The sequence below is a fragment of the Kogia breviceps genome, chromosome 19 (assembly GCF_026419965.1).
Source record: "Kogia breviceps isolate mKogBre1 chromosome 19, mKogBre1 haplotype 1, whole genome shotgun sequence".
Classification (NCBI taxonomy): domain Eukaryota; kingdom Metazoa; phylum Chordata; class Mammalia; order Artiodactyla; family Physeteridae; genus Kogia; species Kogia breviceps.
Genome location: NC_081328.1, coordinates 9,662,652 through 9,679,377, shown reverse-complemented (window position 1 = coordinate 9,679,377; position 16,726 = coordinate 9,662,652). Strand labels below are relative to the sequence as shown.

The window sequence follows — 16,726 nt, the reverse complement described above, 5'->3', positions numbered from 1 at the left end:
CGGGTGTGCTTTCATTCGGGCTCTAGCGATTGGTGGCTGACCAACTGAGCAGCGCTGATTGGGCAGCATCGTAAAGGGGCGGGCTCCTCCCTGATCCCGCCCCGCCTCTGGGACAGACTGGCGGAAGGGGAAGTGGGGGGGGGGGGGGCCGCCGGCGGCGGGGAAGATGGCGTACCAGAGCCTCCGTTTGGAGTACCTGCAGATCCCACCGGTTAGCCGCGCCTACACCACCGCCTGCGTCCTCACCACCGCCGCTGTGGTGAGCAGCTGCAGCGCCAGCTTCTCATTATCCGTGCTGGATATAACCGGGCCCTCGGGAAACTGGGGTTTGGGCCTCCGGGAAGCTCAGAGGGGTTGGTCTCAAGGGTGGGTGGAGGCGTACAGGGTTCACTTTGGGGTTCGGAGTGGCCCCGTGAGTGCTTATCCGGTGACCCTAGAAGGGAGTGCTGCTCCAAAAGGGCTGAGGGATCAGGACTGCGGGTCAGTTTCTGAGAAATAAAGGCAGGATCTGTACCAAGTCAGGGCTGCGGGAGCCGCCCACCCAGGAAATGTGTCTGAGAACTCCTGCGGTGGCCAAATGATAACGTGGTGACTAGTGGAAGGAGGGTCCGTTTACTGGAGAAACGTAGATATTGAGGATAGAAAGCTGGAAGTTGTCGAGCGGGAAAGTCTTGAAATACAGAGTCTGTAATAGAGTTTGGCTGCAAGCACCCAGCCCTAACGGTGGCAGGGTAATTGAGTCTTGGTTCTTTTGAGTGAATTCTGTTGCTTCACACAGTTGTTTCAGGTGTTGCCCATGTGTTGGACAGATTCGTAGCAGCTGCTGTTACTTACCCTGTATCTAAGATATCACCACCTGCCTTCCATACCTTCACGTTACCCTCAACTATTGAAACATCAAACAGACTTTTATTTTGTGTTAGGTATTGGGGAATACAAAGAATTTTATCAATTCTACACAATTCTTTACCAGACTTTTCCTCCAGCCTAAGAAGAAAGCCTTAAATGATTCAGCCTAAGTGACTGAGAGTGGGAAATTGCTGGCCCTATTAATCTGTTGTTGTAAATGATGATATTTTGTTTCTTGATTGACTTGCTTGAAGAAATTCTTTTTCTATTTCAGCAGTTGGAATTGATCACACCTTTTCAGTTGTACTTCAATCCCGAATTAATCTTTAAACACTTTCAAGTAAGTGGTCCATCACAACCGCCATTAGTGCCTCAGTTTTTAAGCTTGTTTTTCTTACATTTTAGTAGCTAATCCTGTCATATACTGTCTCAAAGAATTCAGTGGGAATACTTGATTATAAGGCTTATGGAGGTGGGGGGTGGTGACAAAGCAGTGATGCTTGCAGCCTGGAACTTTTAAGAGATTCTCAAGCTCCTTGTCATGTACCAAATCAGAATCACCAAGGGTAGGAATTAAGAATCTGTAATTTATTTTTAAAGTTCCCTGCATGGTTTTGATTTGATGTGTCCAGTTCCTGTATTTAGGAATCACTGGTTGAAAGTTAATGTTATAGATTGAGAGGAGACTGATCAGCTAGCTGTCCAGGGAGCATCTCACAGGATGCCCTTATTTTGTGCACTCACCACCATGTACCACACCTACCACCTTGGTGTTACTGCTATGGTCCTGTTCAGAAACTCAGTTCAGTTAGTGTTCTGATCCATCTTCCAGGGATCACATCATCCTAACAGAACTCCAGAAGACTGACATCTAAGACCACATGCCAGTGTATTAGATTACAGTGAGAGAGGGTCCTTTCCAGTAATTTGAGTGCTAAAAGAGAGATGTGTTTTCCCGTTCTCGGATGATCATATAGGCTATAGTTGGAGTAAGAGAGAGACCCCAAAACCAGTAATTCTGTCTCTACACCTGCTGTTGCCTCTGTCCCAAATGTGTTTCATTCACTGTATACCCACTGAACTCCAGCTTGTCTTTTAAGATGCAGCTTTTGTGTAGCCTTCTCAGATTCATCCTGCCTTGTGTCCTTAGGGTATCTGTAAATACTTTTTTTATATCTCTCATCTCATACTTGCACTTATTTATATGCTTGTCTCCTCACTAGGTTGAGGGCTCTAAAATCCTGGATGCAGTTAGTATGTAGTAAACAATCCTGAATTGTTTCAACGTTAATAGTTACCAATTCTTAAGAATTAAATGATGCATAAAGCAGACCTGTGGACCCTTATCACTGCCTTCTTCCTCCTCTACTCACATGGCCCTGGCTGGGAGCTATAGCTCCATCCAAACAAACGAGACTTGATTTTGCCTGGGGTTAAACTCTTGTTTTTTTGTTTTTTGGGGGGTCTTTTTGGCCACCCATGTGGCATGCGGGATCTTAGTTCCCCAACTAGGGAATCGAATCCGCATCCTCTACGGTAGAAGCATGGAGTCTTAACCACTGGACCACCAAGGAAGCCCCCTGAGGTTAAACTCTTGACACCAGTATCTGCAGTTGGAATTAGGATTTCTAAGTTTGAGTTCAGTCTCCCTATACAAGCTGTGTGTCCTTGGGCAGGCTATTTTAAAATCATCCAGGTCTCTTCCTTTCCTCATATGTGCAATGGGGATGGTAGTACCAACCTGCTCATCTCACAGGATAATTAAGATCACATGAGAGAACAGAATATTTTGAAACACTTTAAATGTTAAGTGTTCTATCATTGTGAGTAGTTGTTTTTATTGCAGGCATGGATGGTTTGGGTGGGTAAGAGTATATCAGGGTTCGAAAATGAGTGTCTGTGTATCTACCAATTAGACTCTAATTGTTAAAGTATTAGGTCTCATAGGGAGTTGGCTCTTTGTTCAGACTAGAACTTGAGTATTTGCTTTAGAGTTACTCTTCACTCTGGATGTTTCTGATGATTAATTTAGAAACATTTCTTAGCAATTGATATTAGATCCAGCAATTTTTCCTTTCATATCTTGAGACTATTCATTAGATTGTGATACTACATATATGAAAGCACTGTTTCCTATTCTGCAAATTAACCAAGTCTTTCCATCAAACTTTTCCCATAATTTGCCTGACCATATGGTATGGGTTTTTTTTAAAAAAAAAAAAAAAAAAAAAGAAAGAAAGAATCACAATTTCAAGTTTTCTGTCCGACTATCCTTAGAAATTTCCTGGGGCAAGTGATATCCTTCATTGAAGCAGCATAACAATTCCGTGTCAGATGTGTGCCTCACTTTTGAGTTCAGACATAGTATCACCTATTCATGGCCTTCCAACCCTTGCAGTCATAGGATATCTCCTTCGTCTTAATATAAAATGTTTCCTGGTATATTTTACTTAATCTATCTTTCTCTTGATTTTTTTCTTTTAACAGATATGGAGGCTAATCACCAATTTCTTATTTTTTGGGCCAGTTGGATTCAATTTTTTATTTAACATGATTTTTCTGTATCCTTTACTAAGTGGGGTTAGCATAAAAACTTTGGGTTTACTTAGGAAATACAATATTAAGTTTGAAACTATTAATCCTGTTATTTTTGTTACCATCTTAGCTGTAACTTCTGGCTACTGGCTCAGTGATACACAGAATAGTTAATAATGTTTTGAGGGTGTTTGTAGGTCACTGTTTATTCAAATGGGAGGTATTTAACCATAAAATGTTTACATTTCTGCCCATAAGCCACTTACAGATCTGATCAAGGGAGAGCAGAAGTGATTTAATTGAGGCATACTGACAAAATAACATCAGTGGGCCCCAAGTGATAAAACACAACCTGGGAGTGGGTTCATGGGGGATGGAGAACTTGAGATCTCCTTGGATCTTGGTTGCTGGTTCTACTGGTTGGAAAGACAGTGCCGTGTCTCCTGGGCTCACCGTGTTCCAGTTTGTTGAAAGAGGAAGAGTTGTGCTCTGATCAGATGGTAATTGGGGCCACTGAGCAGGGCATTTCTCCTGTACCCCGACCCTCTGGATTAAGAGGGGAGTTACAGCTCAGCTCATCTGCAGTACACAGAGGGCCTTTTAGGGGTGACAGGATTCCTGCCCTAGGATGGATTCCTGTGTCTTCTGTACGGTATATCATTCTGGTAAGTTTCTAATAATTAAATTGTTTCATTGTAATGCCTCCTTATTGACTGAGGTAGAGCAATGCTTAACTCCCTGGCCTGAAAAAGCAGATTTTTACATGAAGCTTCTTGATGGGGATTTCCTCCAAATTAGGTTGTGAAAAAGCGAGGATGGTGTAGATTATGGTGTGGCTGAACATGGGAAAGACAGTACAAATTTGAAAAGGTGTAGTAGGTGACGGGAAGCATGTTTATGTGGTGTCTGGCTTAGTTCCCCAGTCAGGAACAGTTTTTGTACAATATGGAGCCGGTCTTCTCTTCACCTTTCCTAAAACGCCTGGTAGGGGCTTCCCTGGTGGCGCAGTGGTTGAGAATCCGCCTGCCGATGTAGGAGACACGGGTTCGTGCCCTGGTCCGGGAAGATCCCACATGCCGCGGAGCAACTAAGCCCGTGAGCCATGGCCACTAGGCCTGCGCGTCCGGAGCCTGTGCTCCGCAACGGGAGAGGCCACAACAGTGAGAGGCCCGCATACCGCAAAAAAAAAAAAAAAAAAAAAAAAAAAAAAAAAAAAAAAAAAAAAAACGCCTGGTAAAAGAGAGGCAACCATACTACCGCTCATAAATATTCTTATAGAAACAAAGGCTGACTTCTTACACATAAAGTGAAGTCCAAGTGTACTTAAGTGATACATTAAATTTTACTTTCTTCATATTTGTGTGCTTAACATTTTCTTAACTTGGAACTTAAGATATCGTTACTGTCGAATGCTAGAAGAAGGCTCTTTCCGAGGTCGGACAGCAGACTTTGTATTTATGTTCCTTTTTGGTGGATTCTTAATGACTGTATCCTTCGACAAATAGAACAAATACAGGAAAATACTAAAGAACTCCCTCTCTCTTCCTAAAGCTTTTCATCTGTCTCCCAAAATTCACTAGATACTCAGAATGAACAGATAAAAGTAGACCCCCCCCCCAGATATTAGCTTCAGGCTCCTATTTATTTTACAGCGTACTTTATGTGACAGCTTTTCTAAGCCTAGAGGTTGGACAGGATGCTTTTCTACTGTGAGCAAGTCAGAGGAACTTTTAACCCAGGTGGGTTACTATTAAGTATCTTAGATGTATTCTTGTTGATGGGTGTACTTTACTTTTAAACTAAGTTGGTAAGACGTTTATTTGGTCAACATCAAAACTTTTTAAAATATTTTTATTGGAGTATAGTTGCTTTACAATGTTGTGTTAGTTTCTGTTGTACAGCAAAGTGAATCAGCTATACGTATACATATAGCCCCTCTTTTTCGGATTTGCTTCCCTTTTTTTAGGTCACCACAGAGCATTGAGTAGAGTTTCCTGTGCTATACAGTAGTTTCTTATTCGTTAAATAAATTACTTTTTTGAAAAAAGAATTGTCGACTGAGTACCAGACTTGAATGTAGCCCTGTCTGACAAGATGGTTTTGCTCCAGCTGGCTTGATTCACATTTATAAAGGTCCTCATGGGTGATTACTGACCGAGGAATTAACACATATTCTAAAGAGGCAAGAACTTCATGAAAGCAGAATATTAATTTGAATTAGCAACAATTCAGATGATGTCGCCTAGGCAGGTTTTTGCCTGATGGCTCTGGGTAATTATATTCAGGCTTTTTTTTTTTTTTTTTTTCCTAAAGATGTAACTACTGCTCGCCTTTCCTAATTCAAATTTGTGTTAGAACACAATCCTTAGTTCTCTTGCCCAGTCTTCCCTATTGTACTTAATGTTGCTGTTTTCCTTAATGCCAACTGCTAGCTTTTTGGTTTGTTTGTGAGCTTAGTTTTCTTGGGCCAGGCCTTTACAATAATGCTTGTCTACGTGTGGAGCCGAAGGAACCCGTATGTCCGCATGAACTTCTTCGGCCTTCTCAATTTCCAGGCCCCCTTTCTACCCTGGGTGCTCATGGGCTTTTCCTTGTTGTTGGGGAACTCAATCATTGTGGACCTCTTGGGTAAGATTCTTAGCGCTACTTTTTCTATTATTTTACTTGCAAACTTATTTTGTCACTATTTTTCATGTTAATTCTGCCTGGCTGTAGGATTATCTGATAGTTATATGCTCAAAGACTACAAATTAGTTTTCAAGGTGTTAATACGTGTATTGACATTTCTTCCTAAAGAGAAGACATTTTTGTTGGTAGAGCCTCCTGAAATCAAATTTCTAATCCTCTCCCTCATCCTTTATTTCTGGTTGACTCTAGGTATTGCAGTTGGACACATATATTTTTTCTTGGAAGATGTATTTCCCAATCAACCTGGTGGGATAAGAATTTTGAAAACACCATCTATTCTGTGAGTATTTAACACCAGGTTACATGTTCCGTGCAGATGAACCGGGGCTCCTAGCACACATCGTTCAGGCCAGTAAATATTTGGAGATTGAGCAATCTGGCTACCGTTGAGGAGCAATTGGATTGGGTAGGAACAGACCGTGCCAGAGTTGCGGCAGGAGGCTCAAGGTGTCCTGAGGGTGATGTGGTCATTGCTGTCCCAGCTGACCACCAGCACTTCCTGTCCCAGGGAGGAGCCTACTGGTTTCATGAAGGATGCTGTCTGAGTTTAGAGAGGTGAAGTAGCGAAATGGGCAACACTGACGAGAGGGAGGTTTCTAAAGGTGGAATGTCTGGTCTTCCAAACAGGTGATAGAGATAAGCAGTGAAGTAGAGTGGAAATAGCTTTGGGCTGGAAACCAGGTATAGGCTGTTTGTTCTGCCAACCAGCCATGTGATTTTAAGCAAGTCTCTTCTTTTTCACATCTCAGTTTCCTGAGGGTAGAGCTTTGATTTATAGGACCTCCTTCTGTGCCAGAATTTTGTGTCCTTGGGATGTGCTGCATTAAAAAGGGTTCACTTGAGGAATAAAATGTGAGTTTTTATTCTTAAATGTTGATTGTAGGATAAGCAAAGCCAAGAAGGTAAAATCCTCCATAATCCCACCATTTAGATATAACAGTGGCTTACCACTGTTAATTTTTTGATATGTATTCATGAGCCTCTTACTATCTGTGTACTCTTTAAAAAATGCTATTTCATAAGCCTCTTTCTAATGTAATGTAATCATTTTTCCATCATAAGTGTCCGACAAAATTGTAACAGCTGCATGATACCCCCGATATGAATGGAGCACGATTTACAAATCTCTTATCGATGGACACGGACGTCCTTCCTTCTCGCTCTTCCTTCCGTGATTGGAGTGGTGAACATTCGGGTAGCTACACATCCATACAGCACGTGTAGCAGCACATCCTTTGCACACATCCATGATTACGTTCAAAGGATAAATTCCTACAGGTAGAACAGCTGTTCAGTTTGTTGCCAGACCGCCACGCAGCATGGATATTCAGGTTTACATTTCCACCAGCAACGTATAAGTGTCCATTTCCCCACATCTGCGTCAAATGTGGGAGAGCCCCATGACCTCCTTTAATGTGCACTCTCTGTAAACAAGGACCGTCTTTTACACAGTCAAAATCTGGAAATAAACATTAATTCTCAGACCCAATTCCACTTTTGGCAGTTGTCCTCAAAATATTCTTTATAGCAGAAGAATGCAGTTCAGATTCAGGTGTTTCACTTCGTTACCATGTCTCTTTAGTCTCCTTCAGTGTGGAGCAGCTCCTCGGCTTTACCTTGTCTTTCGTGACACTGATGTTTTTGAAGACTATAATCCCATTTTGTAGAATGTCTCTCAATTTGGGATTGTCTGACGTTCCCTCACATTTAGGTTCAGGTTTTGCATCTGTGGCAGGAATATCAGAGACGTGACACTGCGTTCTTCCGATTGCAGCCTATTGGCACAGGATTGCAATTGGTTGAATTTGCCAAAGTGGTGGTAATCACTTTGATTACTTGAGTAAGGTATCTGCAGGGCTTCTCCACTGCAAAGTTACTTTTTTTCCCCTTTGTAATTAAGTGTTTTGTGGGGAGGTACTATGAGACTATGTAAAACATCCTTTTTCTTATCAAATTTCAATTCATTTATATCTGCAAGAATCCATGGTTTCATGTTTTATTCATGGATTATAATCCCTTATTATTGTTGTTTATTTTGATGCTTATATTGTCCCAGATTTGGCCAAGGGGAACCTCCTTAAACTGGCTTTGAAGTACTTTTCAACATGCTCCCATCTTTTTTTTTTTTTATTTTTAAACCAATTTATTACTTTCTGGTCTAGCAAGATATCCCAGGTTCATCTTGTGCTCTTCTTGACCCAGTTGTAGAATCAGCTATTTCTTTAAGGAGCCCTAGTTCCTTTTTAGTAGAGAATGGTATTTAGAAGCCAAGGTCTGGGCGGCAGATGTGTTTATTGCTTTTGGAGTATTACTACTCCCAAGTCCTCTTAGTGAACAGACCAAGGGAATTGTATACATATGAATATGAGTGTATATACGTGTATCTTTTCAGATCTATGTATTTTTAAAACGCGTTTATACGGATACTTGCAGTTCTGGTACAACTCCATGTGATTCATTCAATTTTTTTTCCTTTCTATATTTTTCCTCCAATATTTTATTATGAAAATTTCCGAACTTACAGAAAAGTGGAAAAAATTATACAGTCACATTTACCTACCACATAGATTCTACAATTAACAGTTTACTGTTGCTTTTTGTACATCTATCAATCCCTCCACCCATCTTTCCATTCCAGTATACTTAATTCTCTAAATATTTTAGAATGTATATCACTAACTAGAGTTCTTTTTTAAAATTAATTAATTAATTTATTTATTTATTTGGTTGCACCAGGTCTTAGTTGCAGCAGGCGGGCTCCTTAGTTGTGTCATGCGAACTCTTAGTTGCAGCATGCATGTGGGATCTAGTTCCCTGACCAGGGATCAGACCCGGGCTGCTTGCATTGGGAGTGCGGAGTCTTAACCACTGTGCCTCCAGGGAAGTCCCTAACTAGAGTTCTTTGTTTATATACAACAAAATACACACATCGCAAGGGTTTCAACTAACGGGTTTTCATAAACGCACATACCTATGTAACCCAAACTCCTATCAAGATAAAATTACCATTACCCAGAAAGTGCTCTCAAACCCCTTCCCTGTCAACCCTGCCCCCTTCCCCCAAGAAACAATCACTATGCTGATTTTGTCCCTCCACAGAATAGTTTTGCATGTTTTGCAACTTCATGAGTGGAATCGTATAGTATGTACATACTGCTTTGTATAAGGGCTCTTTCATTCAACATCATGTTTCTGAAACTCACACTGTTTTTCTTGTAACAGTAATTTGTTCCCTTTTTTTGCTGGGTAGTAGTCTATTTTATGACAATCCACCCCTTTCCATATTTCCCCGTTCTCACTGACAGTGAGAAACCCGATTCCTGTTACCATTAATGTTTTTACTTATTAAAACCCCCGTATGTAGCCAGTCTCTCATCACTGTGTCCCCCTGTTCCATACGGATGCCTTGCTCACCCTGCTCTGCCTCAGACTCCCTGTGTCAGGCGGCCGCCCTCTTACGGGGGTGCCCTCCTTACCCTACTCAGGCTCTTGACACCCTGCAGCAGGCCAGCTCCATGTGTGCATGCCCCAGTCGGGCTCTTGCCTCCCTATGCCAGGCTGCTCCCCTAACCCCCATCCTGCTCTGGGCCACCATGGCTCCACCCCTCCCCACCCCCCTCCCCCTGCACGCACACCTTCTTTGTTCTGCCCTACCTAATGTTTGGGAAGTAGATATGGGGGGGGGTCTCAGTCTTTAACATGCTTTCCTTTAACTCTTGTGAGAGCAAACATTTTCATGTTTTTTAACCATTTGGATTTCCTTTTTGAATTGCTCATTCAGCTCTTTGTTTTTCTTTTAGTGCCTGTTTATTGTTAATTTGTAAGAATTAAAGGAGCTCATATTGAAATATAGACGCTTTTTCTGACCCCAGTATAAAACAGGAGTTTTCAGATAATCTAATTTCATCAGCTGTGGGCAAGTACGATTAAAAACATGAATGCAAATAGAGGATGCTTCTTTAATGGTTAATTCTTTAAGGAAATCTTGAGTGACCATACAGTAGTATTTTAAAAGTCTTTTGGATATTTGCTATCCCTTCTTATGCTCCATGTGATTTTTCTTGGAATAACTTGTTAATTTTTTTAAAAAGTTTAATTACAATAAAGTATACATAAAATTTGTCATCTTATACATTTTGAGTGTAAAGTTCAGTGGCATTAAGTACATTCACATTGTGCTTCTGTCACCACCTTCCACCCATAGAGCTCTTCATATTACAGAAGTGAAACTCCGTATCCATTAAACATTGACTCCCCATTCCTTGTTTCCCCCAAGTCCTTGACAACCACCATTCTACTTTCTATCCCCATGAATCTGCCAACTCTCGGTATCTCATATGATTGGAAACGTACAATACTTGTCCTTTTCTGACTGGCCGATTTCACTGAGCACAGCGTCTTCAAGGTTCATCCATGTTGCAGCGGGTGTCAGGATTTCCTTCCTCTTTAAGACTGAATAATACTCCATTGTATGTATATGCCATTTTGTTTGTCTGTTCATCTGTCAGTGGATGTTGGGTGATACCTTGGTTGTGGGGAGACATTCATGATAGATTTAGGGAAAGGTTACCAAACAGAAGTAGTGTCTGACTTTTGTAAAATTACATATATAAAAGTTCTGGGGGCTTCCCTGGTGGCGGGGTGGTTGAGAGTCCGCCTGCCGCTGCAGGGAACATGGGTTCGTGCCCCGGTCCGGGAAGATCCCACGTGCCGCAGAGCGGCTGGGCCCGTGAGCCGTGGCCGCTGAGCCTGCGCGTCTGGAGTCTGTGCTCCGCAACGGGAGAGGCCACAACAGTGAGAGGCCCGCGTACCACAAAAAAAAAAAAAAAAAAAGTTCTGGAGGAATATTGAAAGTGTCAGTACCTCTGGGGATTTAGGACGTTTTGCTCATATATATTTCCTGTTTTCTCTACAATTACATGTATTGCTTTTGTAGTAAAAATTAGTAAAGGAGGTAAAAGTTAATGTAAATGCGAAGTAATTATGAATCCCTTCAAAATATGGTATCTGTTTCACTGGTAGGCAGACGTAGTACTTGTCCATTGGTGGAAACCCCAATGGGAACTTTTTGATCTTGGAGTAGTATTTAGGACCTGAGATGACTCTGGGACTAAATTATATCTGTTGGCTGTCTTTCAGGAAGGCTATTTTTGATACACCAGATGAAGACCCAAATTACAATCCACTACCTGAAGAGCGGCCGGGAGGCTTTGCCTGGGGTGAGGGCCAGCGCCTCGGCGGCTAAAGCGGCAGTGCCAACAACGAGACCCAGCTGGGAAGGACTCAGTGACATACCCATTGGGATTCTTTTATCCTTTGTGTTGCGAAAGTATGGACACTTTTGACAGCTTGACAAGATTTTGACTCCAGAAGCACTTTATGAAATGACACACTGATTAATCCAGAAGACATTTCCAGCAGTTTGCCAGTGGTTCCTCACTACACTGGTACTGAAAGTGTAATCTCTTGGAGCCAAAAAACTGGAGAAACAAATATCCTGCTGCCTCTAAGGAACAAGTACCTGAGTACTTGAGTTCTGTGGTGACGGGCAGAGTTTTTCCTCTTCCTCCTCCTCTTTGATAGACGAGGCCATGGTGTAAGTGGAAGTTTCAGAGAGGACAAAATAAAACTGAATTCCATCTCTCTCTCACTGAATTAAAGCTTTTGTGTGTGATCTTTTAAATTATCACCATGTCTTCTAGCTCTCCTGCATAGGTCTGCACTCAGAGCGGTTTACGTGCCCGCTGTTCCTGTGTCTGCACAGCTTTCGACTGGATTTCATTTCAAGATCGGAAATTCGTGGCTGAGGCCCCGTGGCTGTGTACACAACTTACTAACCCAGAATGCCAGCTCCACTGGGAGGATTTGTTTCCGCTGTCCAGATAGTTTGCTCTCCGTTTGGGTTTATACAAAACTTCAAGTTGTCAGACAGCGTGGTGGAGAAAAAGGGTAGGGTGAATCTAGTAGCAGCAGGAATTCTGCTGTAGGAGAGTCAAGTAGGCACGAAGCTAATGTACCGTCTCATTTCTTTACTCTGCACTTCTGTGCTCGGAAATATCCAGGGAAAGGCAGGTCATGGCCACCGTTTTAGGAAACAACAGAAAGATCTTTACATCTGGGAGACAGGTTAGAATGTTGACTCTAACTGGAGATGAGCAGTACCAGGTAGGCAGGGACACATTTCTCCTGGGTCTTTGGCTGGCGAACATTTATCATTTGCTTCATGAAAAGCCAAGAAGCTTTCAGAGACAAGTACCTGGTTTACCTTCCCAACCAGGTAGAAACCAGACAGGTCCACAGAAGTTGGCACTTAATGCCAGTGGTTCAATAAGTACTTACCCAAGATGTTCATTTCCTGGGGGCTTAGCAGATTTGCTATCACACAGCCTAAGTAATTCAGAGAACCAGGAGGAATAGAATGAATACCCCCAGGAAGGAGAGTAATTCGAATCGTTCTAGTAAGTGGCATGTAGGCCCGGGAACATTTCCCAAATAGTTCCAGCTTGGCTAAGTGGTTGCTTTCTAGAGTGTGAGATTTCCCTCAGAAAGATGAACATGAGGTTTAGATTAAACGTAATAAACATCTTAAATGGGAATTTTCAGATCATTTGCGAAGTGAAAAGTATTTTAATATCTTTAAATGGAATATACGTAAGTAATGGAATTTAATATAAGTACATGCTGCTCGCCAGTAACTTTGAATATGATTGTTGCAATTTTATGAACTTGGGTTAATGGGACTGGTGTTTTTCCTAAGTGGCTTTAAAAAAATCTTCAAATGCCAATCTTAGAATGTATAGTCCTTATGGGATTCTTAAATTTTGTCTTGGTTCAAGAAAGCTTTTAATTAGAAGGTTGGTTTGGTTTGGTTTGGTTTTTCATTGTTTTGGGGCTAGAAATAGGTTTACTCTAGTTAAATTTGTTCTCCCTTAGTTAACTTTGAGTTATCCAATTCATGGAATATCGGTGGTGAAATTTTTATCCTAAAATCTATTCACTGAGTGTTCATTTAAGTAGGGAATGTCTAAACATACTGATGACTGGGTAAAACAGGAAACATTTTGAGTTTATGGCCTAAACGCAGTCAGTCATGGGATTTTGGTCTCTCCGATTTTATGGGATGAGAATTCCTAGTGGCAGGATGCCATGCTGTGCTACCACACTGTGTCCTATGCAGTTGGCATTCCAAGCACTGACCTCTTAATCTGAGTGTCCAGCCGCACTACCACCATCCCTGGCCCGGTGTTGCACATCCTGGTACCTTGGCTCACCTGGACATAAGGAAAAGTCCTCACTTCTTCCCCAGCTTACCTCTCAATCTTGGTTCTTCCAGAACACACTTTTTCTTAATGCAAGTCTACTGCAAAGCGAGATTTGATACATGGAATCTTGTGATCAATTTACCTGACATACGTAGAATTTAAAAGATTCCTGAATTCCACCAGTAATACTGAAAAGCACACCTAAGGCATAGCTTTTTTTTGTTGTAGAAATACAGTATATGTTCATTTTTTTTAAAATGGACGTGCAAATTGCATCTCCATAGGAGATACACTTCATACATTTTGCTGTTTTTTTCACTATGGATTTCTCTCTGTTTCTCTCTTCCACTTGTTCTTTCTCTGTGTCACTCTTGTATGTCCTCGTATCTTTCATACCTCTTGTGTAGTCTCTAAGCAAAGAAGTCCTGGATTCTTGGTAATGAAAGCCTCACTCTGTCTGTGGGGCCTAGGAAATTAGGAAATATTGGCACTATTGGCTTGTTGGGTAAAGGGCTTCCTAGAATTGTCATCTGTCCTTCATAGCCTGCATTTTCTGTTGTGGCTGTGTTTTCCTTTGACGGGTAAGTGCCATCTGTGTTGCTAGTCATGATACTGCCGTTGTTTTCAGTGTTCTGTAGGCTGTCCCCTAAGCTACTTAACGTATTTCACAAGTTTGCATTAAATTTGTTGAACTTTGTATCATCAAGTCACTTCTCTGCTCAGAAATGCACAGTAACTTCTTAGGAAGCCCCCATATCAAATGCATACTTTCTGTCTTCCGCTGAACATTACTCCAATTCTACCTGACAGGGACCTCAACTTAATTCTCTTCAGTTCTTCAAGGCCTTGCCCCATTCCTGGCTCCTCAAGATACCTTGACTCTAGGGCCTGTTTCATTGCCTATGTTCTTTGAATCCCTATGACACTTTGAGTCTGTACAACATACTCTTACACCAAATTATATATTGTATTGTTCTTAGCTGGCACATGTAAATTAGTCTTGTCTCCTTCATGAGAATGTAAGCTCCTTAAGAGCAGGAACCATGTCTTAAATTTTTGTATCCACCACAGTGCTTGGCACATGGGTGCTGAATAAATACTTTGTTTATTGATCAGCAAACTATTATCTGGTATTTTTAATTATAGAGGGATTAACGTATGTGCATGCAAGCTTGTACCTAGTTGCTGAGGCTTCTGACTGTCTCAGAGTGGGATGGAGCAAAACAACATGATCAACGGCGGGGGTTTGGTGGTCCGACCTGCCAGCCAACAACAATGACCACCAGCCGATGTGGTCATGGTAAGAATAGATAGTTAAATCCATGGACCATTGCAGAGCAGTTAAGAATGAGATGTGTCTGACAATTCACCTTTCAGAAGAGCCCAGATATTCCTTGAATAAGCTATTAGCTTATGACCATCTGCAAATGAAAGCCACTTAACCACAAGAGACTTCTTTTGGAGGGACAGCAGATTTCAGACTACTAATATGAGGGATTGGGGGAGGGCGCAATGTGTGTAACACTGCTTAATGCCAATATAGGATTTTATTTTTCAACTCTTTGTTCCACTTAGCTTTGAAGCTGCAGAATAGCTGGGTCATTAGGCCAGAGATTATGAATGAATTACCTATGCATGTGGTTACTTTTGCCTGCACCATGGTTTTTGTGGGGTTTTTTGCTTTTTGAGCCAGTGTTTTAAATTGACAGATTTCACATGAAAATCTTCATTTGGGGCTCTTCTTGAAAAAAATAAAAAACTGGAAGATCTGGCAATACCAGGTCTGCATGGCACCTGCTGCCAAGAGATAACTAGTGGCTGTTTCTAGAGACAGGGCACTTGCTCTATCAAGAGATTATTTCACTCATTTATATTACCTACCTGGTACTCTTGTAATCATTTGGAGCATATGTCCACTCCAATAGGTTACTCTGGAAAGCACACTGGGAAGAAGGACTGAGGTCTGTCTTTTGCATACTCAGAATCTGTAATTTGAGAGCTAACAGATATTGCTATGGTCTGAATGTCTGTGTCCCCCCAAAATTCATGCTGAAATCCCAATGCCTGATGTGATGGTATTTAGGAAGTGATGCCTTTTGGGAGGTGCTTAAGTCATGAAGTGGAAGCCTCATGAATAGGATTAATGCCTTATAAAATAGCTCCAGAGAGATTCCTAGCCCCTTCCATCATGTGAGGACGCAGCAAGAAGGTAGCAGCTATGAACCAGGAAGAGGGCCCTCGCCAGAAAGTAACCATGCTGGCACCTCCAGAACTGTAAGCAATAACTTTCTGTTGTTTATAAGCCACTCAGTCTACGGTATCATAGCAGCCTGAAAAGTCTAAGACAGTTGTTTCCATTTAATTTTGGACTGACTTTCTAAATTAATACTTAGAAGGAAGTAAAATTTTGTCAGTTATTCTTTTTTTTTTTTTTTTTTTTTTTTTTGTGGTACGCGGGCCTTTCACTGTTGTGGCCTCTCCCATTGCGGAGCGCAGGCTCTGGACGCACAGGCTCAGCGGCCATGGCTCACGGGCCCAGCTGCTTTGCGGCATATGGGATCTTCCCGGACCGGGGCACGAACCCATGTCCCCTGCATCGGCAGGCGGATTCTCAACCACTGCGCCACCAGGGAAGCCCCTTGTCAGTTATTCTTAAGTATGTATCTGCTGTTATTTCAACATGCACATTTTCAGTAAACCCTGGTCTCTATACTACCAGCAACTGGAGAAAAATTACCTCTGACCTGGAGGAAAGGGGAAGGAGGATTTTTAATAGGTTCATAAATAGGGCAAGTCTCATGGAGATGAACTTCAGAAGATGCCTGATGTCCTTCACATGGGTTGAAGCTTATGATGAATTCTCTGGAAATCACTTTTCCTGTATGCAGAGCAAACAGCTGCTTGCTGTTCTTTCTGTGGCGAATTAGCAAATTCTCTAAGAGTTTTGAATTTAGGAGGGGAAGGAGGAACTAATCATATCCTACTTTCCTGCTGGAGTTCTGAATCTTTTCATTGATTGGCATGTGTATGATGGGACTGGGAGCCCCGCAAAGAACTTGAGAGTCTGGCATGAATATTTTGGGAAAGGAAGGATAAAAGACAATTTTAGTTCCATCAGACTCCCTCTTTCCCTGCTTGTATTACAGGAGCAGACCATGTCCTTTGGGATAGCAACTTTCTGAGGAGAATGTATGATTGTCATAGAATATATGATATATCTTTCTTTTTCTGTGACACAAGATGATCACCAGTATCCTTCTCAACATTCAGATTTTGTGACGTCTGAATGACTCATCTCAGAGGCTCAGTTTCTTCATCTGTAAATTGGGGATGATATCAATATCTACTATATAACATCAGTTATTTGGAGGATTGAATAACGCAAATGTTTG

The 16,726-nt window shown here is 41.8% G+C and overlaps 1 protein-coding gene across 3 annotated transcripts; it reads left to right on the top strand.

Moving 5' to 3' along the window:
* The first annotated feature begins 118 nt into the window (after window positions 1-118).
* DERL2 (derlin 2) lies at window positions 119-11,732 on the top strand. Of its 3 annotated transcripts, none has more exons than XM_059046816.2 (7): window positions 119-259; window positions 1,124-1,189; window positions 3,337-3,410; window positions 4,778-4,871; window positions 5,817-6,012; window positions 6,262-6,352; window positions 11,212-11,732. In XM_059046816.2, exons 1-7 carry the CDS (start codon window positions 167-169, stop codon window positions 11,315-11,317), a joined length of 720 nt encoding a protein of 239 aa, XP_058902799.1. In that variant the 5' UTR covers window positions 119-166; the 3' UTR covers window positions 11,318-11,732. The 3 variants fall into 3 exon arrangements, with proteins under 3 accessions (XP_058902799.1, XP_066876723.1, XP_066876722.1); XM_067020622.1 differs by lacking the exon at window positions 11,212-11,732 and adding an exon at window positions 10,468-10,601 and having other exon boundaries at window positions 131-259; XM_067020621.1 differs by having other exon boundaries at window positions 147-259; window positions 1,127-1,189.
* The last annotated feature ends 4,994 nt before the right edge of the window (window positions 11,733-16,726 follow it).